The 21,499-nt window shown below is 44.3% G+C and overlaps 1 protein-coding gene across 1 annotated transcript in view; it reads right to left on the bottom strand.

Annotated features, from left to right (window-relative positions):
- Positions 1-16,550, bottom strand: part of LOC147466183 (glutamate decarboxylase-like) — a 31,078-nt gene extending 14,528 nt beyond the window's left edge. The window contains exons 1-3 of the mRNA XM_086524546.1: positions 16,285-16,550; positions 14,504-14,708; positions 13,531-13,731 (exon numbers count right to left, since the gene is read on the bottom strand). Coding sequence (XP_086380672.1) covers positions 13,531-13,731; positions 14,504-14,708; positions 16,285-16,382 — 504 coding nt within the window. The 5' untranslated portion in view covers positions 16,383-16,550. The remainder of the gene's footprint in view (positions 1-13,530; positions 13,732-14,503; positions 14,709-16,284) is intronic.
- Positions 16,551-21,499: the final 4,949 nt, after the last annotated feature.

The following is a 21,499-nucleotide window of genomic DNA, read 5'->3' as shown; positions in this document are numbered from 1 at the left end:
TCACAGAAATTCAGCGGGCTGTAATTCCCTGTTTTTCACTGCCGGGTGCCCAAAAGCGTGTACACCCATCCCAAGGTTCTCACGAGGCTCCCCCGGGGTTCCCTTGCAGTTTAGGTGCGAAACCCTAAACCTGCAGAAAAACACAGCAGGCTATAATTCGCTGTTTCGGATCGTTTTTAGCAGAGCGAACACGCCTACACATGTCCCAAGGGCTCCCGCACGCAATGGGACAATTTCCCTGTGAATCAGACGAGTTTTCACAGGAGAAAACTCTCCGAACTCGCAATCTTTCGCGATGGAACTGTGCGTACCTGTGGGGGATTAGCAATTAGCTAATCCGGTTCCTGTTCAGAAGGCTCTTGCCTTGGCAAACGCGCATAAACCCCAGAACTGTACATGTTCAACTGAGTAGCCCATCTAGTGGGGCATTACCATATGTTCCAAAGGAGGGAGAGAGATGCACGAGAGCAAATCGTCGCGCTACATGAGACAGAGGAGAAGGCAAGCTTTCCATTAAAGCTGTAGACCTGCACCCACTACTCACACACACACACACAGTAGCTCACTTATGATCAAAAATCAGCCTCCTCTCTCAAATTGGGCACCCACTCTTCACCTCGAAGTAGCAAACTCCCCAGAAGCCGCCATGTGTCCAGTTTGCCCCTTTTGAGTTAATTTTCTAGTTCCCACTGACTTATAAAGTTATAAGTGACTTTCCGAGTGGCCCAGACTTCATTTGGCGCACACAAGCTTCCATACTCATCAGAATTCAGTGCTAACTGGCCCGACCAATCCCAGACCGACCGACCGACCCAGACTCCCGCTGTGAGAAACCTATTCGGCCGCAGCCGTTTCACACTGTCCATGCAATGTCCACTTGCACCTTTTCAAGGGTTCCGGGGAAAACAAGTAAAAATAAAATAAATAAAAATATCTAGTACTTATTTACGGAAGGCAACAAGAAAAATACACCTCCTGGTGACAAGGCTGCTCAGGAACTGTGTACAGAGATGATGCGTATTGGCCCCAGTCCTCTGTAGAAGGGGGGAGGGGAGTGCTCCTGAAAGAGGCGCCATGCCTCACGTGAGTCCTGACTCAAGAACAACTGATATAGATCCTGCTCTAGCCGAGCCAAAAATTCCCTCTTCTTCCGCCGCACTAGGCGTCGGAAGTCAATCTGTGACTGTCTGTGAGTGATGTCCCCCAAGAGCACCTCCCTCTGAAGTCTAGCTCTAGTGTCCCAGCATTCCTCATCATACCAACTGTTCTGGGGCATGCTCCCCGAACGGCGTCTCTGCTCAGGCTGGGTATGTGGGTATGCCTCTGCTGCTGCATCATGTAGTGTCTGTGTCAATATAGTAGTAAGCTCCTCCAGAGGTCGCCCTGGCTCCTCTGTGCATAGGCGTTTGTAGATCCCATCTATGTATACAGAGTCCGTCTCCCGCGCGAAGGTGTAGCGAGTAGGGGCTGTTGTCCGTAGCCTGTGTGCTACACTAAACTGAAAAGAGATGGTCATTGACACAAGAGCATGATCCACTGCCACACCAACAGGTCTGGGTCCAACCATGAGATCCTGGATACTAGAGATGAGGCTCGGCTGTGCCATGACATAATCCACTGTGCTGGCTCCATGTCTGTGTGGAAAGCATGTAAAACCCCCTGTAGCTCACTTATGATAAAAAATGAGCCTCCTCTCTCAAATTGCTCTTCAGCTGGAAGTAGCAAACTCCCCAAAAGTCGCCATGTGTCCAGTTTGCCCCTTTTGAGTTAATTTTCTAGTTCCTACTGACTTATAAAGTTATAAGTGACTTTCCGAGTGGCCCAGACTTCATTTGGCGCACATAGGCTTCCATACTCATCAGAATTCAGTGCTAATTGGCCCGACCAGTCCCAGACTGACCGACCCAGACTCCCGCTGTGAGAAACCTATTCGGCCGCAGCCGTTTCACACTGGCCATGCAATGTCCACTTGCACCTTTTCAAGGGTTCCGGGGAAAACAAGTAAAAATAAAATAAATAAAAATATCTAGTACTTATTTACGGAAGGCAACAAGAAAAATACACCTCCTGGTGACACACCCCACCCTTGAAATACTGCAAGCGACCTCGCTTGCATGCCAATAATACATGCAGTATCTCCTGATATCACATATATTCTATGATGGGAATCCAAGATATACATGCTTCCGGAAATGTAGCGTTGGACGATTAAACAATCCCACCAACCTGGCTACGACACATATATCAAGCATAGAAGCCTTCTAGTGTACTCTGAAGCACAAACTTCTCTAGCTAAATTCTGTATGGAAAGAGTAGATACAATTGCTTAACTACTCTCTTGAGCATCATGAACCATGCTCTTGCCTTGCTCCAAAAAGTCTACATCAAGTCACTGTGGGTTCCATCTGAAAGGCTTCAAGATACAATTGCAATAGCTGAGGTGAATCAAGCAATTCAGACTCTTCCATCCATTTGGCATCCAACGATGGATAGTTCTTGAACTTCACCAAATAGCGTCTTCCAACCTTTCCTCTAACCTTTCTTTCTTTATGTGCCAATATCTATTCAAGAACAAGGATTTCATCCAATTCTTCCACTTCGGGTTGTTCCTCATCAAGCATATTCTCTGGCACATCACCAACAAAGGGTCTTAGAAGGCTGACATGAAAAGCATTATGTATTTTCCAGCCTTCTAGTAGCTTTAACCTGTAAGCTACATCGCTAATCTTTTCTGAAATCTGAAAAGGACCATAATATCGCATACTGAGCTTAGGAAACAAGCGTTCCTTGCCTTCCCTTTTCCTTAACCTAGCCTTTTCAAAGCGCAAAAGCACCCAATCACCAAGTGAAAATACAAGTTCACGACGGTGACGATCAGCACCTTTCTTTTGTTTAGCCCGAGTCTTCTCAAGAGCAATCTTTATCTTCCTGTATGTTTCATCCATATCTTGCACATACTTGTCTGCCTCAAAAATCTTGTCCTTAGTCTGCAAAATGGGCGGGACTTTCTTCCCTCCTTCCACTATCTCAAATGGTGCCTTACCTGTTGACGTATGCCCAGTGTTATTGTAAGCATATTCAACCAATGGAAGATGGTGTTCCCAAGTTGCCTTGTGCTCTGACACATAACATTTGAGCAGGTCCAGGACAGTAGAATTTGCCTCTTCTGACCATCCATCAATTTGCGGATGAAACGAAGAAGAGAACTTTAGCGTAGTGCCCATGTTCTCAAACAATGCCTTCCAGAAAAGACTCGTCATACGTGGATCCCTATCACTGACAATTGACTGAAGCATCCCGTGGTATTTAAAGATATTGCTCATGAATATCTTGACCATGTGTTCTGGCTTTTTCTTGTTCCTCACAGGAATGAAATGGGCCTGCTTACTGAACCTACAAATAATAGTCCAAATCCCATCATTGCCTGTTTGCGTCCTTGGAAGATCAAAGATAAAGTCCATTGCTATGCTTTCCCATGGCCTATCTGGGATCGGCAATGGCTGCAACAATCCCGGTTGCTTTTGTCTATCAAATTTGACTTTTTGGCATACTAAGCATGATCTTACAAATGTGTCAACATCTTGACGCAAAGCTGGCCAATAGAAAAATGCCTCAACCCCTTTCACTGTCGCATCAATTCCACCATTCCCAGCATAAGGTGGAGCATGACTTTCCATCAAAATCTTTGGCCGTAACTGTTTGGTAACACATAACTTTCCATGCATCATGAGAAAGTCATTCTTAAGCATATAGTGCTCATGATGTTGCCCATCAACAAGCTGGTCATAGATCCTTGCAAAATCTGAATCTTCAGCATATTGTGTCTTCATTTCGTCTAGTTCACAATGGTACGGAATTGACACTGCTGAAATTTGGAGCTTTCGTGACAACGCATCAGCCACCACGTTCTTTTTCCCTTGCACACATGCACAATCTGAAAATGGAACATTGACAAGATGTTTGCCCATCGCATGTGCTTCTCAGACAACTTCGTCTGTGTGAGAAAATATCGCAACGTTTGATGATCCGTTTGGACAACAAAATCAGCCCCTAGCAGATAGTGTTTCCAACTAGTGAGAGCATGAATTACTGCCAGCAATTCTTTCTCATAGACTTGCAAGTTTCTTTCAATCTTCAAAAGAATTCTATTCTCAGATGCGACTACTCGGCCATTCTGCATTAGAACTGCACCAAGACTATGGCCACACGCATCACACTAAACCACAAAAGGTTTTGAAAGATCTGGCAAAATGATTACCGGATCTGGAGTCAGCTTCTCTTTCAAGTGTTTGAACGCTAAAATTTCCTTGGCTGTCCACTTGAAAGTAACTCCTTTTCCTTGTAGTGCATGGAGTGGAGAAGCAATCTCAGCAAAATTTCGGATGAACCTCCTGTAGTAGGAACATAAGCCTCGAAAGCTTCGAATGTCATGTACGGACTTCAAGTCTGGCCATGACCTAATTGCTGCCACTTTAGCGGGATCCATGCGTACCCCATCCTTTGAAACAATGTGCCCAAGGAAGTGAATCTCTTGCAAAAAGAATTCACTCTTCTTCGCATTAATGAGTAGCCTGTTCGTACGTAACTCATTGAAAACTGTAGTCAAGTGATCCCTATGCTCCTCTTCAGACTTCGAATAGACAATCATGTCATCAAAGAAGGTACCCACGAAGTTTCTATGTGGTCTAAAAATTCTGTCCATCATTCTATTAAATGTGGCAGGAGCATTTGTGAGACCAAATGGCATGACAAGAAACTCATAGAGACCAAATGTTGTCCTGAACGCAGTCTTATGGACATCTTCTGGCCTAATGCGTATCTGATGATACCCACTCTTTAGATCTATTCTTGTAAACAATGACGCTCCCTCAAGCCGATCAAGAATGTCATCTATCCTCGGTATGGGGAACCTGTTCTTGATGGTATTCTTATTCAAGGCACGATAGTCAATGCACATGCACCATGAACCATCCTTCTTCTACACTAAGAGTACAGGCGAACAAAAAGGGGATGCACTAGGCTGAATCAACCCCTTCTCTAAAAGCCCGTTGACCTGACTCATAATCTCTTTCTGCTGGGCTGCACTAACCCTGTATGGTGGTCTATTTGGTGGACTAGAACCTGGCACAAGATCTATGGTATGATCCTCAGGTCTCTCAGGAGGTAACTCCCCTGGCAAAGAGTCCGAAAAACAATCACTGAAACCACTCAAAAAAGTTGACCTGTCTTTATCTAAGGTAGACAAATTAGATACAACTTGAGGTACTTCTTTTGCAAAGATCAAGTACGCAGAAAGATGATTCTTTATTATAGATGAAATAGCATAGCAGAAACAACTGGAACAGACTCGCCTTTAAGCTTTACATCAAGGACATGAGCAAGGGTAATCTTTTTGTTGTAAGTATCCACCATAGCATGCAACCTGTAACACCATGGGATACCCAGTAACACATCACAGCCCTCAAGTGGCATAATATGAAATTCTTCCGCATCCACATAGCTCTGAATGTGCAGACGAAGCTTCCCCAAAATGGGAGTAACAGGCTCTGAATGACCTGGGCATGCCAAACCTGCTTCCCCTGTCATACCCATCTCCTCTGCAGGAATGCCCAACTTTGATGCCAATTCTAGTGATATGAAATTTGCACGGGCTCCTGGATCAAAGAAAACTAGCACTGTGTGGTCTCTAACTTTGCCCCAAGCTCTGCACAGCTCCGTGGCATCTGTGTTTGGCTGGTCTCCAACCAAATCTGGAACAAGTCCTGCACTTGGCTTTGGCTTCTTCCCTTTATGGTCTGACTTGTCATCCTTATCCTGTGACTTCTTCTGTGGGCATTCATTTGCAAAATGTCCTTCCTGTTCACAAATGTAGCATTTCTTGGCCTCCCTAAGAAACATTGCCCTTGGCTGAAAACTGTTTGCCCTGGGACCCTTTCTTGTGGCTATTAAATCCATCGGAATCTCCCTTTGACGGATTGTTGGCCACTCTTGCATTCTCTATCAACTGAAACATATTCATTAGAGTAGTCTTTGTGCAATAGTCCCTGATTTTCTTGGGCAATCCGCAACAGTACTTCTCAATTTGTTCTGACAATGGCACAAACCTGTAAGAGGTGATTGGCAACAGTGCGGCCCAAAACTGTTTATTGTACTCTTCCAGATTCGCACACTGTTTAGCATTCAACTCGTGCCATTCTGTCATCACATCCACTTCAAAAGTGTTCGTCAACCATGCAGGCGCAAAAAGCTGTTTGAATTGGACCCACGTTGTTGGGGCTTGACCCTGGTTCAACAATGCGGTCCACCATTGAAGCGCATTCCCTTTCAAGAAAGTGGCAGCCTTGCGTATCTTTGAAGATTCCGTGAAGTTTCCTCCAGCATAAGCTGCATCGAACTGTTGTATGAAGGTCAAAGCCTTCGATTGATCCTCAGTTCCTCTGAAAGTTTCAAACTTCACTCCCTGCCCACCTTCCTTGTAATCCTTAAGCTGACTCAAAGGAGCCACATTGTCATAAACAGGTGCCTGTATAACAGGGGTGCTCCATGATTGTTCATTCCAGCACTCACATCAATTGTTTTACCTGTGGTATCTGCATTTGGTACGTATGGCTGCGAACAACAAGCCATACCAAATTGTGTTCCAGGCACTTGAAACTGGCCATAGGCACCCTGAAAACCTGGTTGGACACCCATGTTCGCGTACATAGGGTTACCCATGCCTGTTTGCATTGTCCCGAACACATTCCTTGGCATATAACCTATGGAAGGTCCAACCATAGCTTGAAACACTGAACCACCTCCAAAATAACCAGGATAAGTATTAGGTAATGGAAGTGTCTGACGCATAGCGTGTTCATTACTCCCTTGACCATTCACAAACGGTTCCTGTCCAGCTAAAGCAAGTTGCTTTGGATCATTGGACACCGCTAGTTGCTCAACCACATGGGCTTTCCCTCGAGCATCATGAGTCCTCTGCGCATTGGAAATCTCCTTTTCCTGCAACGGCTCAGTCGTGCCCTGTGTAGGAGGCTGAAAACCATGTGTCGGAGCCTGTAAGAACTCCTGCATCCTTGGGTTGTTAGCCAACTGCTGAAACATGTCCATGCAGCAACGCAGTTGAGTTCTAAACAACCTGTCCTCTTCTTGAAGAGTTGAAGGAACATTCTCCGTGCCATGTGAGGAAGATCCCTCTTCAAGGACTTGGTCTCTCTTCTCTGCCATAACGACAAGCTCTCTGTTGCTTTCACCCACAACAATCCACGCTGCACTTTTTGAAGAAAAAGTGACTATCCCATCGATGGAACCATATAACCGGCCTGTACAACGTAGAGGGTGGTACTATTTCAATTACCCGTTAACTTTACACAGAGCACGGAGAAGGGAAGAGAACACAGTTGCGTCCAGCGACTAGAATGTCACTGCGCACACGAAACCGACACCCTATAGGCCCCAAAGACTGGCGCCCCTTTCGGTATTTCTTTATTCAAATTAAGGTAGACGATCCGACCACTTAACACAAGCTTTCACAAAGCTGTCCAAACCTGGCGAGGGCAGGTTTTCGACCTGATTTTGGCAACATAAAAACGCAAAAACCCCTGTAGGTCAAAAGCACATGTCTAGGACGGATTCCCTCGCTATCTGGAAGCTTTCTGGTGAGCTGCCACAGAAATTCAGCGGCTGTAATTCCCTGTTTTTCACTGCCGGGTGCCCAAAAGCCTGTACACGCATCCCAAGGCTCTCACAAGGCTCCCCCGGGGTTCCCTTGCAGTTTAGGTGCGAAACCCTAAACCTGCAGAAAAACACAGCAGGCTGTAATTCGCTGTTTCGGATCGTTTTTAGCGGAACGAACACGCCTACGTTGTCCCAAGGGCTCCCGCACGCAATGGGACAGTTTCCCTGTGAATCGGATGAGTTTTCACAGGAGAAAACTCTCCGAACTCGCAATCTTTCGCGATGGAACTGTGCGTACCTGTGGGGGATTAGCAATTAGCTAATCCGGTTCCTGTTCAGAAGGCTCTTGGCCTTGGCAAACGCGCATAAACCCCCAGAACTGTACATGTTCAACTGAGTAGCCCATCTAGTGGGGCATTACCATATGTTCCAAAGGGGGGAGAGAGATGCACGAGAGCAAATCGTCGCGCTACATGAGACAAAGGAGAAGGCAAGCTTTCCATTAAAGCTGTAGACCTGCACCCACTACTCACACACACACACACACACACACACACTGTAGCTCACTTATGATCAAAAATCAGCCTCCTCTCTCAAATTGGGCGCCCTCCTCTTCAGCTGGAAGTAGCAAACTCCCCAGAAGCTGCCATGTGTCCAGTTTGCCCCTTTTGAGTTAATTTTCTAGTTCCCACTGACTTATAAAGTTATAAGCGACTTTCCGAGTGGCCCAAACTTCATTTGGCGCACACAGGCTTCCATACTCATCAGAATTCAGTGCTAGCTGGCCCGACCAATCCCAAACTGACCGACCCAGACTCCCGCTGTGAGAAACCTATTCAGCCGCAGCGGTTTCACACTGACCATGCAATGTCCACTTGCACTTTTTCAAGGGTTCCAGGGAAAACAAGTAAAAATAAAATAAATAAAAATATCTAGTACTTATTTACGGAAGGCAACAAGAAAAATACACCTCTTGGTGACAGGGCTGCTCAGGAACTGTGTACAGAGATGATGCGTACTGGCCCCAGTCCTCTGTAGAGGGGGGGGGGGGGGGGTTGCTCCTGAAAGAGGCGCCATGCCTCACGTGAGTCCTGACTCAAGAACAACTGATATAGATCCTGCTCTAGCCGAGCCAAAAATGCCCTCTTCTTCCGCCGCACTAGGCGTCGGAAGTCAATCTGTGACTGTCTGTGAGTGATGTCCCCCAAAAGCACCTCCCTCTGAAGTCTAGCTCTAGTGTCCCGGCATTCCTCATCATACCAACTGTTCTGGGGCATGCTCCCCGAACGGCGTCTCTACTCAGGCTGGGTATGTGGGTATGCCTCTGCTGCTGCATCATGTAGTGTCTGTGTCAATATAGTAGTAAGCTCCTCCAGAGGTCGCCCTGGCTCCTCTGTGCATAGGCGTTTGTAGATCCCATCTATGTATACAGAGTCCGTCTCCTGCGTGAAGGTGTAGCGAGTAGGGGCTGCTGTCCGTAGCCTGTGTGCTACACTAAACTGAAAAGAGATGGTCATTGACACAAGAGCATGATCCACTGCCACACCAACAGGTCTGGGTCCAACCGTGAGATCCTGGATACTAGAGATGAGGCTCGGATGTGCCATGACATAATCCACTGTGCTGGCTTCATGTCTGTGTGGAAAGCATGTAAAACCCCCTGAAGCGGGAAATCTCTGTAGGCCATTCAAGATGGCCAATCCATGTGCCGTCCCCATGTCTATCAAGGGTCGTCCATACTCAGTGTGTTCTCCATCTTGTGATAGTCTGGATAGGCCTGTCTCTGCAGCATCCAGCTCTCTCAGCATCTCCTCTGAAGTATCATAAAATACTGTCTGATGATGGGCAATCCTAGCGTTGAAATCCCCTAGAATGATGATGTCACCATCTCTAGAGAACTCCCATATGTCATCCTCCAAAATAGAGAAAGGGGACTGTCCTCTGGGTGGTGCATACCCTGACGTGCTCGGGGGAAAGTAGCAAATAGCAATGTAAAGATATATGTCTGTCTCTGCTCTTAGTCTCACCCACATGTACCTAGCTTGCTCATCTCTGCGGGCTATATGTATCAATGGCTGCAACTCCTCCCTGAATAACACTGCTACTCCTCCTGATCCTCGCCCTCTGCGCTCTGATCGTGTCTCCTGTCTATAGGCAGTCTCCCATCTATATCCACTAATGTGAGACATAGACTGCTCAGGGGCCTGATGTGTCTCAGAGTAGAAGACGATGTCTCTTCCCCTCAAAGGCGCCCACATCAAGTCGCATAGATCCATTACAATTCCACGTAGCAACTTGGAGGGTGGTCCCATGGGTCTCGCACCGTCATGTGGAGCGCCGCTCTACAATCACAACCCGGCCATCTCTGTAGAAGGCCGTCTTTCCCTTCTCCCTTGCCGCTTGAATCTCTGGCATTACCTCTCATATGTGCAAGCTGTGTGAGAGTGAGGTCATCTCTAAGAAATATGCCCGTTTTCTTTAGTGTAGGACGCTTCTTCAAGAAGTCCTTCTTTGCCTCCATGGATGGGAAACGGATGATTAGAGCTCTCCCTTTTGAAGTCTCCCCATTGCCTTGTGTCTTCTTCCCCACCCTCCATGCCTTTGTATGAGTAGCCTCACTACCCATCATGCGGAGAAGTTCTTCAACTTTCCCTTCCACCTCATCTCGGTCTTTAGACCGGTTACTCTTATATGCAAAGCTCTAGTTTTCCTTCGTTGTTCATCCTCTAGAGTCATGTTGATGATTGAAGGAGTGGGGACAGATGTGGTTTCTTTCCCTTTGCCTTTCTTAACGACTTCTATCCACTTCTCGGCCTCATCCGCCTTCTTTTGCGTCTTCGTGATCACATCCATCCACGAAGACGTCTTTACCATCTTTTGTTTCTCCTCCTCTTTGATCATCCGTACCTGCTCTTTGATGACCTTGATTTCCTCTACTACCGAAGGCTGGAATTCCCCCTCCTCTAGTCCACTGCTCGCTCTATCAGCAAGTTCTCGCTTGAGAGCTGAGACCTCTTCTTTAAGTGCTTTGGAATCCGCCTTAAGTGCTTGTAGCTCTGCGTGCAGGTCTTCTTTCTCTTTCTTCCACTGCGCGCCTTCGTTGAGAAACATTTGAAGAAGGTTGGCCTTTTCTTTCCACCATCCCTCCATATCTGCTTTCCAGTCTTTCATCTCCCTCTCCATTTGTGTAATCCGCTTGTTTGTAAGCACAAAGGTTGCCTTCGGATGGGGCTTACATACCGGCGAAGCAGTCATGACCTCCATCAAAAATACAAAAATACAAATGCACTTTTGCCAAGTCAACCCACTATGTCCACGTCACACATACATCCCTGTCCCGCATAATGCATACATGTGTGTTCCCCATATCAATCGTACATTTTTGAGATTTTCCTTTTCTGCAAATTTCTGTCAATGCTGAAATTTATGTAATTCTGAAATTTTGAAATTTCCTTGCAGGTCTGCAACTCGTGAAAAATGTAAATGTAAATTCAAATGTAAATTCTGTATTTTTGAATTCTGCAGCTCTGAGTAAATTTTGCAGGTCACAAAATTTTTTCGAAAAATTTCAGGCGTGACTGCCCTGTAATGCACCTGCGGGCTTTGGGAGGGGGGAGGGGGGGCTGTCCAGCCACGAGTAGGGGGGGGGCGACGTACTGTCACAACGGGGGGGGGGGGGGGGGGGGGGCTGTCCAGCCACGAGTAGGGGGGGGCCGACGTACTGTCACAACGGGGGGGGGGGGGAACGGCGGGAGGCGCAGTCCAGCTGGTGAGAGATAAGCGCGTTGCTGTCCAGCTGAGAGAGAGAGAGAGAGAGAGAGAGAGAGAGAGAGAGAGAGAGAGAGAGAGAGAGAGAGACCAAACATGAGACACGGGAAGGCGGAATGTCTTCTCTATAAGCGTTGGCCCTCAAGACAAGTGCCCCCAAAGGATATTTCTTTTATATTGCAAAGAGATGGCTAATACAAGTTGTTGTCATAAGTGCTCAAATCCTTCTTGATCTTCACAAGACTCGAGTCTTTGTCATCTTGATCTTCAAGATGTTGTTATAAGTGCTCAAATCCTTCTTGATCTTCACAAGACTCGAGCCTTTGTCATCTTCAAGAAATGCTCAAAGAAAGAGATCGCCCAAAAATTGATAATCCCCATATATGCCCTCAAGAGGTCTTTATATAGGTAAAAGCCTAGCCTTTTGGGTGCCCTTGACCCTTGGCTTTTCATTTGTCCGACCTTTGGCTTTTCATTTGTGCGATCCCTTGACTTATAAAAAGAAGGGCCCCCAACACAAATCAACCCTAGAAAGTGGGGTGCCCTTCTTTTTATAGGCCAAGGGATCGGACAAATGAAAAGCCAAGGGTCGAATCTCGAGAGGAACCCAACCAATAAATGTACACCCCACCTATAAATGGGACAACTGTACCAGGAAAGGCTCAATAGAGTAATAAAAGGTCGTGGATACTAAAGAATGACCAAATTGGACTAAAATAAAATGCATGTGCAAAACCAATATACAAGTAAGCCATGCAAAATACTCCTCTAAATATTAAATGCTCAAAAATTTGATTGTCCTCCATAGAAGAAGCCTCATTCCAACAAAAGAGAGACAAATACCTCTACAAGATTTGGTCTATCCTCATGTAACATAAGAGAATAATTCACGTGCTATGAACTACGAATCACCCGACAAGGTAAAACGCAAGCCATCCCATCTGGAAGAAACCTTGGGCTTCACATGTGTGGTTGAGATACGGGAGAAGAAATACCACCAATATCAACTGACGCACAAAGTGTAGATGCTAGAGAGGGTGAAGGAACTAAACAAAAGGGATAGGAGGGATAATGGTGGTGACAAGACGTGCGATGCTAGAAAGAGGCTGAACCATCTCAATATTTGGAAATAGGTCAACACCAGCATGAGTTGCAGAAGCTCCAATCAACTCAGTCAAAATATAGTTTGACCAAAACAAGTATCATGGGAGAAAATAGTCTCCTCCAATGGATGATCCCAAAACCGAAATTCTTTGCAATGAAGCCATGACCACAAAAGATCTGTTGGATTTAGCATCGAAAGTCGTTCTCTTCTTTGATGGCACATGAACATGAGCAACACATTTAAAAACGATATAGTATGTTTATGTAATCTGCAGCCATCGAAACTCCTTCCCTCATAATACACCCCGGCTTGAAGATATTCCTCACACTTACCGCATCAGCTATGAAAGGTCCAAACAATCCACGTTTTTTACTGGTTTAGCATCGAAACTCAAGACCAAAATATAGTCTGATCAAAACAAGTATCATGGGAGAAAATAGTCTCCTCCAATGTATGATCCCAAAACCAAAATTCTTTGCAAAACGAAAGCCATGACCACAAAAGATATCTATTGGATTGAGCATCGAAAGTCGTCTTCTTTGAACATGATGGCACATGAACATGAGCAGCACATCCAAAACCATGAAGATGAGATATAGTATGTTTATGTAATCTGAAACCATCGAAACTCCTTCCCTCATAATACACCCCAGCTTGAAGATATCGTCACACTTACCTCATCAGCTATGAAAGGTCCAAACAATCCACGTTTTTTACTGGTTAAGTAAGGTAACCTGCTTTAAAATATTGAACCTACAATCCCGTCAACTTTGGGAGAGAAAAAGAAAGAACACAACAGAACACAACAAAAGGATGGACAGAGAAAAGTAAGAACCTAGAAAAACATTTACTGAAAATATGATACTCACCACCTCTCTATGAAGAGGGCCTAAAGAAACATATACAGAAAGGATAAAGGGGCATAAGATTTTGTGGGGAAAGGGATGCTGTATAGAAATTCAATTCTACCTGACTTTTTAATATACCTGGGCATTAGCTCCTGTAACAATGTTAGGCTTGTCATATGGTTTCCCCTCAGCCTTGCGTTTATTCTGCCACTTTCTTTTGAATGCCAGACCAGCCAACATTATCGCCTCTGATGATCCCACAGTACCTGCTCCAACAGCTTGCTCCCCGTCTTTCAATGGAGCATTAAACAGCCTTGCAATCATATTAACACAGCGATCCTGCAAGGTGAACAATGACAAGTACAGAATATGAGGATACAAGATATACATACCTAAGAACAACACTCAGATACACCCTTGGAAGTACTACAAATTCATGGTATTTGTCCAAAAATGAAGTACTAAGAAAAACATCCAGATACACCCTTGGAAGTACTACAAATTCATGGTAGTCGTCCAAAAATGAAGTACTACAAATTCAACATGCAGCATACTCTTGAGAGAGAGTTCAGCAGCCCCCCTCAATCAAGCATGCTCAGTAGTAAATAAAAATAATAATATTGAAAACACATCAAATAGGAAGAATCAATAAGACAGAACAGTGGTAACGGTGATAAAGATGGATAAAGTTAAAGGAATGTCAAATGATTGTGACTCAGATGGAAACCTGACAGAACAACTAACCGAAGATGCTAACATTTTAATAATGAATCTCAAAACAAAGCCCACGGAAAGTGAAGATATGAGTTTTTACATCAGAGAATTGCAGGTGGCTAAAAAGGACCAGGCAATACATGATCAATTACAAGTTGTGCCAGAAGACATTTCCCACAGTTCTAATCCAGGTGTACATGTGGTGATCTCATCATACGTCATGACAGAGTGTAGTCAATATTATAAGACGGACACCAAGAACGAGGTGAAAAAGGACGACTATAAGGCATTTCAGTCACTAACAGAAGCTCCAGCAATGGATGCCAACTACTTAGTAAATCCTAAAAATCATGTACGATACTCATTGACCTTAAGCAGAAACCTCCATTTCACTAACCTGGAGTTCAGTGGTAACAGGATACTCGTCCATGTCGATGTAATTTTTATTGAGAGATGCAAGAATTAGCTTGTCACATTCAGGCTCCATCCAAGTAGTAACAAAGGAGGCCAGGTTAAGACGTGGATTCCCATCCAGCATGAGCTCATCACTGATAATTTGATAGGCTGCCTCTTTTGAGATTTCCTGATCTGGCATACGAAACCTAAACACCAGGTAATGCCGCATAAATTAGTTCAGACTGCCATATGTCCCAGTTTATGCAAGAAATGTCGAGGGGTCCCTCCATCAAGATATTATACCTTTACAAACAGTGGCGACTTGTAAAATTCTTACAAAAAATATCAAAACTTAGCGGACCTCAGAATTTTAGATTCTACTTTTAAAAAGCTATCCATTGATATATACATGCTAGTTTATTCACATGTAAAACATGAAAATGGGGTTTGTAAAGTGCTACCCCAAGACACCACTTTTTGGTATCACCGATACATGCTTTCGCCCTTTTACCTACCCACCACTTTCTCAAACACCTTCATTGAAATCATCTGCACTTATTCAATTCAATCAGTTAAAACACTAAAAGAAAGCTACTTATTCAAAAGAATCAGCTCCTAACGTTTGAAGATAGGCTATTTAAAATATTATAGCTCGACTCTTTGTAAGTGCGATTCTCAATCCAAGGACCAGTCCATGTCTGCAAATTTGCTCTTGGAAGAAATCACATGCACTGAAATTCAGTCTCCTTAAGGAAAATTTCTAGAAACCGTTGCTCATATCGGTATGGAGTACTACATAACTATGCCTGTGGGTTTTGCAGCAGGCCTTTCAATGTTCACTGTGTGTGCTCACTTTGACCCTCATAAGATAAGTTTGTGAAGTTATTGCTGCTATATTCTCTATCACTTTCCCACAAATGAAACGAAAGGTGCCCTTTGCCCTCAAGATAGGCTCTTCCACTTATACCTTCTGGGCTATGCATCAAGCATTCCGAATGCTTGCAAACCAATGCATGCCTTCTATTCTCCCAAAGTCACTAAGTCATATATCCTAGGAGAGATATACAAAAATCAACAAGAAAAATGCACAAAAACAGCTGGAAGGTTTACATATCAGCAAGCAACCTGCTTGAGTACTTATGTCTCCTTCTACGGCAATGTACCTAGTATACTGACAATTTTTCCATACACTCGTCCTTCATGGATGAGAGACATTTTCTCAAAATGCATAAAAAAGGTATGACTGTGTGTACAGAATGTAAGCACAGGGCCACCCTGGTCCTCCCAATAGTAACTGCTATCTCAGCAGGAAGAAAATGTTTCAAAGAGCAGTGGAATGGCGAACACCCTCTGATGCTAGCAGGATAAACAGTTTACTGCATCAGAAAGCACAAAACCCCACAAATCTCAAGCCCTCTCAGACGGATCTACAAGGAGCAGAATGTTTAAGAGAATTACTTTGTCCTTACACTTGAACAACACTGAACATTGCGTGTGTTTCGATTCAGACACAAAACTTAAGGATCAACTAGCTACTGCTTTTTTCTTCGAACATTATGGTACCAACGAACTACTGAGGACACATAAATTTCTAATGGTCATACTTCGGCATGTACAAATCCTCGAACTTTGCACATTTAGCAGACATTGAGCAGAGACTCGCCGAGTTTCTGGAGCTGAATCAAACATGCATATGGGCATGGAAACATTAACCAACACAGACCTCATGACGCATATGCGTCTACATACGACGCATAAGACATTTTAAAGATCGAGAGAGACCTCGGTAGAGACGTTCGAACATAGCGAGAAGCGAAAGTGGAGTGGAGGGTGCTGTCTTCAGCGCCATGGCGACTCTCGGAGATTGTAGTCAAGACCATGGTCCTTCACATGAAAATGTTGCGCAGCGAGATGTTGTGAAGATTGTATGTCCGGTGAGTGTGTGTGTGTGCGCGCGCGCTCGCGCTCGCGCTTGTGGCACAGAGAAAAGAGAGAGAGAGAGAGAGAGAGAGAGAGAGAGAGGAGACGCGGGGGGGAGGGCGTGCAAGTGGGGAGGACCCGAAGGAGAAATTGCAGTGACTGGAGTCGCAATCGTGTAGCCAGCAACGTTGCTACGCGTGTAGAGCGATGAATCAGCTTCCACTTGTCAATTTTTAAAAGCTCAATCAATATTCGCATGCCAAAACATAGTCGATCCACGATCACAATTTATTGACGTCGATCACAATTTCTAGACGTCGCGATTTGAAGAAGCCGTTGATTTCATGGTGGCAAACAGTAAACTATAGCCCGCAAGGGGCTCCAATAAGACTGTGTCACACACGGATGTCAAACAAGCTATGGCCGGGTTCAGACAGGCCAACAGAAGAAGAAGCTTGGCTTACGTGGGAGAATTTCATTGGATGCACCGAAATCTCAAAACTTCCGGGTTTACCATTTTCCTGGCGGCCCCCCCTGTCCCCTCCTCGAAAGAAAATTTTTTCCCACTATAGTAGACGTTTCATCAAGCCCGCTGACGTACGTCTCACAGAGCTTGAACTCAACAAGTCGTGTAGCATAGCCGTTGATGTGCTCTTGCATGATGTCTATCCTCGTTGTCAATTGCGACCCACGCAGACAAGATGCCTTGTTGCCACCGCTCTGTGTGAACATGGTGTTGAAAAGCGTTTGAGTGGAGAACTTCTACCGACATGCGGCTAAGTTGCATTTATACGCCCTTATATTGATGTTTATACGTGTAAAACAATAATAAACATTGTATACCCATATTATACACGTTTATCCGTGTAAAGTGTATAAAAAAAGGAGAGTGTTGGCAGTTCGAACGAGGTGTCAGATCCCCCCCCATTGTTGACTAGTCAGAGCCCTTAGAGAGCCTTTGAAGAGCTACTTGAGGTGATCATTGCACTTTTTCTAATTGTTTATTATTTATAATTAACTTTTTATTTTTTGTTGACCCTATTTTGTAGAGCATACTCCCACACTTTGGGGTTAGTCTTCAAGTTAGTACCTTGTCCTTGATTGTCTAGACCAAAGTGTCACACTGTAGGGATGGTTTAGCTTAGGTACATGTTCCTCATTGTGTAGATCCTCACGCACACTACATGAGGGTTAGAAAACTACAACTTTGTCCCTGATTGTGTAGAGCTTCGCGTCGCACTCCAAGGAGTGTTAGATTCCTTGTTTGTGGCACCATAGAGAGGGTTTAGGGTTCAATAATCACTTTATCCCTAGCTGTGTAGACCACTGCGTCACACTGTAGAGATGGCATAAAAATGTATCTACAGTGAAGTAATTGATCACTTATTCAATACAACGCATTACAAACTCAATAAGAAATAAGAGTGTTGCACTATCCTCACATCTACCATATTTACATACACACATCTGCTTAAACGGTTGCATAACAAGTTGTGCCCTTTAAGCATGTTTCTGTGTGTGGGTTTAAATATGACAGATGTGCCAATCGTTCTTGTTTTCTATTTCTCATTGACCTCATAGTCGTTCGTTCTGAACAAGTGACTTTACTACAAAGTTCAGATAAGAAAACGACTTGTCCCTAATTGTGCAGACCATTGAGTCACATTGCAGGGAGGGCTTAAATACAAACACTTTGTCTTTGGTTGTGCAAATCACTATGTCACACTACAAAGAGAGCTTAAGAGTGATGCACTTACTTGTGTATAGTGAAGAAACTAATCTTATCCAAAACAATTCATTACAACATCCTTGAGAAATAAAAGTTTGGAATTAGGGTTGCAGGAAAACACACACAGCTTAGAGAAGACGAAGGAAGCTTAAGGCACACAACAGAGAGTGTATTACTTAGTCTGCAATGGAAAGATCGATAGCCCTAGAATGATGGGCGTATATACAATGCACGGGGGAAAAAACCTCCTAAAGAGGGAAAAAATGCCCCGACGGTCCTAGTGTGTTCACACACATCACTACCACATGTATATGGTAACAAATCCCCCTTGGAGTGATGCGGTGAACGAGAGTTGGCATATGAGTAAAGGGAAGTGCCATGCTCTAAGGAATGATCAGTCTACAAAGGGGAGTAAGCCCAAACCTTTGCGGAAAGCTTCGAGCTTCTCACGAGACAATGCCTTTGTGAAAAGATCTGCAAGGTTGTCCTATGTTGGCACATAAGCCAAGTTGATCTCTCCCACTAAGAGCCTCTCCCTCACATAGTGGTAATGTAACATTTAATGGCCTAAAAACTTGTGTGTAGCGGAAATTATCATGAACATAGTGGGCATTTCATTAGAATAGATTCCTAATGAGAATTACAAGAGTGCTTGGGTGGAGAGAGCAACAAAAAGCATAACACCTAGTTAGATAGCATGAACAATACTTTCAAAAGAGAGAGAAATTAAGCTATATGACAACAGTTGAGGACCGGATTTTCATGGATCCGGTCCCCCCTCCAAAAGGCTTTGTATTATGGTTTCTCCCATCAAGAGAGACATTGTACAATACAATTCTTTGTGTTCCTTCAAGACTAGCTAGTGCAATGAAGATGAAAGCTTCATGCACTAAGCAAAACACTTATCAAACACAACATCAATTGTCCCCGGTCTCATACCCAAGACCTCACACACCTTCGAAGGTGGTGAGAACTAGCAGGGTATGAGAGTAGTTCGAGAGGAAGGAGTAGTCTTACGAGAAAGATGTACATCTCCTCACATAATCACTCATATTAGCATAGCTTAGCTTAGTAATTAGCATGGTAGAGGAGATGAGCATGCATTGAAGCTTGGCTCTTGGTTGGATTTGCATCACAAAGCCAAGAGTTGTTGGTGTAGGCCTCCCTTCTCACAAGCTTGGAGTAGGTGATAAGCTTCCATTAAAGCTTGAGAAGGAGAGAGAGTCTTCTTTACTTCACACATGAGATTGTGTGAGAGTGTGTGTGATAATGCCTTGCAAAAATCAGCCCCCTCTCTCTCTTGGGCGACCCCTCTTGCTATTTGCTCTTGATATCCTCTCATTGGACCTCCCTAGGGCTAGCCAATGACAATTAAGTAGCATAAGGGATAGCCTTCTAACATGTGTCCCCCTTTCCCCTTTTGTGAGAGCTTTAGGTAATTCAATAATTCAACTAAACTCTCATTGGACCCCTTTGCCTCCTGGCCAATAGGAATCAGGCAAGCCATTGGGCTGCTGAATGCTCATTCGACCCCTTGGGAGACTGTCCAATAGTCTTCTAGAGGACTTAATTCTCATTGGTTCTTTTATTAAGTGTTTTTAAATTAATTAAACTAGATTTACTCTAGCCTAATTCTCATTGGTCCACCTCCAAGGCCATCCAATAGGAATTGGGTACACCTTGTGGGCATCTGGATGCGAGGAGGTTCCACACCTCTCTTTACAATAAAACCCTCTACAATCTCCTCCAATATTTGACCATGAACGTCCTTTCCAAATACTGTTGGATGATCGGGAGGTTTAGCAACAATTGTTGTTGCTTCAGACACGCTGTGAGCCACCAATTCACCTTGTGTAGCATGAATATCTATGAACACCTCTTCTTCATGCACATCACTCAATATATCCTCTTCTTCATGCACATCACCCAAAATATCCTCCTTTCGACGGACATTGGAAGAAGCAATGGAAGATCGTGCATTGGCCCTATGCCATGTAGTGCTAGACCTTAATGTGTATCCTACTCCTACAAGCAAAAAACAATAAGAATGCAACTAGTTTAGTGAGTATGTGGAGACAAATAAAAAGAACACAAATAGCTTAATGTATTTGAACTTACTTTGAGAGATACGTGTCCTGCCACAGTCTTTTTAGCCCATTGTTGCACATGGATCTTTTGCAGATGGCCCCCCCTTTGGATCCCTATTTTCCCTCCTTTGGATCCCTACTGTGGCCGGTCTGCTAGCTTAACCAATATTCTAGCTTTTTCTCCCCTGGCACTTCCCCATATTAAATGATCAGTTTAACATGAGAAAACCATTTAGGAGAACTAGATATTGATTATTATGACATTACCTCTCTCTTGAAATTATATCGTCCTCGACTATGGTGTAGAGAAGATAAATCATATTCATGAGTCCTTTTCTTAGCGGGTAGAGGATCCCTATGTTACCCTACGACATCATTCCACAATGGATGACTAGTCCATTTGGTGCTTGAGAGCTTGAGGCTGCCGCAAGCATGTCTGCACATTAGTCCTATCAATCTTCCATAGTAGAGTGACAAGCTCTACTTGGTGTTTGGGAGACGTCGTCTTTGCAAACTTGATCTAAGCATGCATACTACTTCATTTTTGTGCACAATAAAGAAAAAGAGAGTCTTATAAGACAAAAAATTTGTTCATTTTTAACATTTTGTACATTTGCTCACTCTTGGGAAGCATTGTAAGCATTGACAAGGTTTAGGTTATCCTTTAATTGTATGCCTTGCATCCATCTAGCATCTTCAAAAGGATAATTCTTAAACTTAATAAGATATCGTCGGATAGTCTTACCGCCTCTTGGTACCTTGTCTTCATGTCGGAGAATGGACTTGGGCTGCAGCACCTCTTCTTGGTCCTCGATCTCCGATGGGTCTTCAATAGTTGGTTCTTGAGGTGGCTCTCCTTTGTAAGGCTTTAATAGGCTCACATGGAAAGCACAGTGTGTATGAGCCAATGATTGGGCAACTTGAGTTGATAGGCCATCTCATTGATTGGCCTAAGAATCTGGAAGGGACCATAGTACCTTTTTGCTAGTTTAGCATAGTACTTTTGATGTCCCGTAGGATTCTTGTCCGTCGTGTGCCTTAATCGAGCCTTGGGGAATTTTAATAAGACCCAATCATTTTCTTTAAAGGCTTGGGCTCTTCTGTGCTTGCTAGCAGCAGCCTTTTGCCTTTGTTGTGAGATAGAGATAGCATCCTTAATCTTTTGAAAAGATTCTTGTAGGTCTCGGCTATACTCATCTGCAACAGCGAAGATCTTCCCATGTACCTTAAGTAGCAAGGGACTTTTTGATCTTCCCTCAAT

The sequence above is a fragment of the Adiantum capillus-veneris genome, chromosome 1 (assembly GCF_014529385.1).
Source record: "Adiantum capillus-veneris isolate H3 chromosome 1, ASM1452938v2, whole genome shotgun sequence".
NCBI classification, from domain to species: Eukaryota; Viridiplantae; Streptophyta; class Polypodiopsida; order Polypodiales; family Pteridaceae; genus Adiantum; species Adiantum capillus-veneris.
The sequence above is the reverse complement of the archived record's forward strand: the minus strand, read 5'-3'. Positions and strand labels throughout refer to the sequence as shown.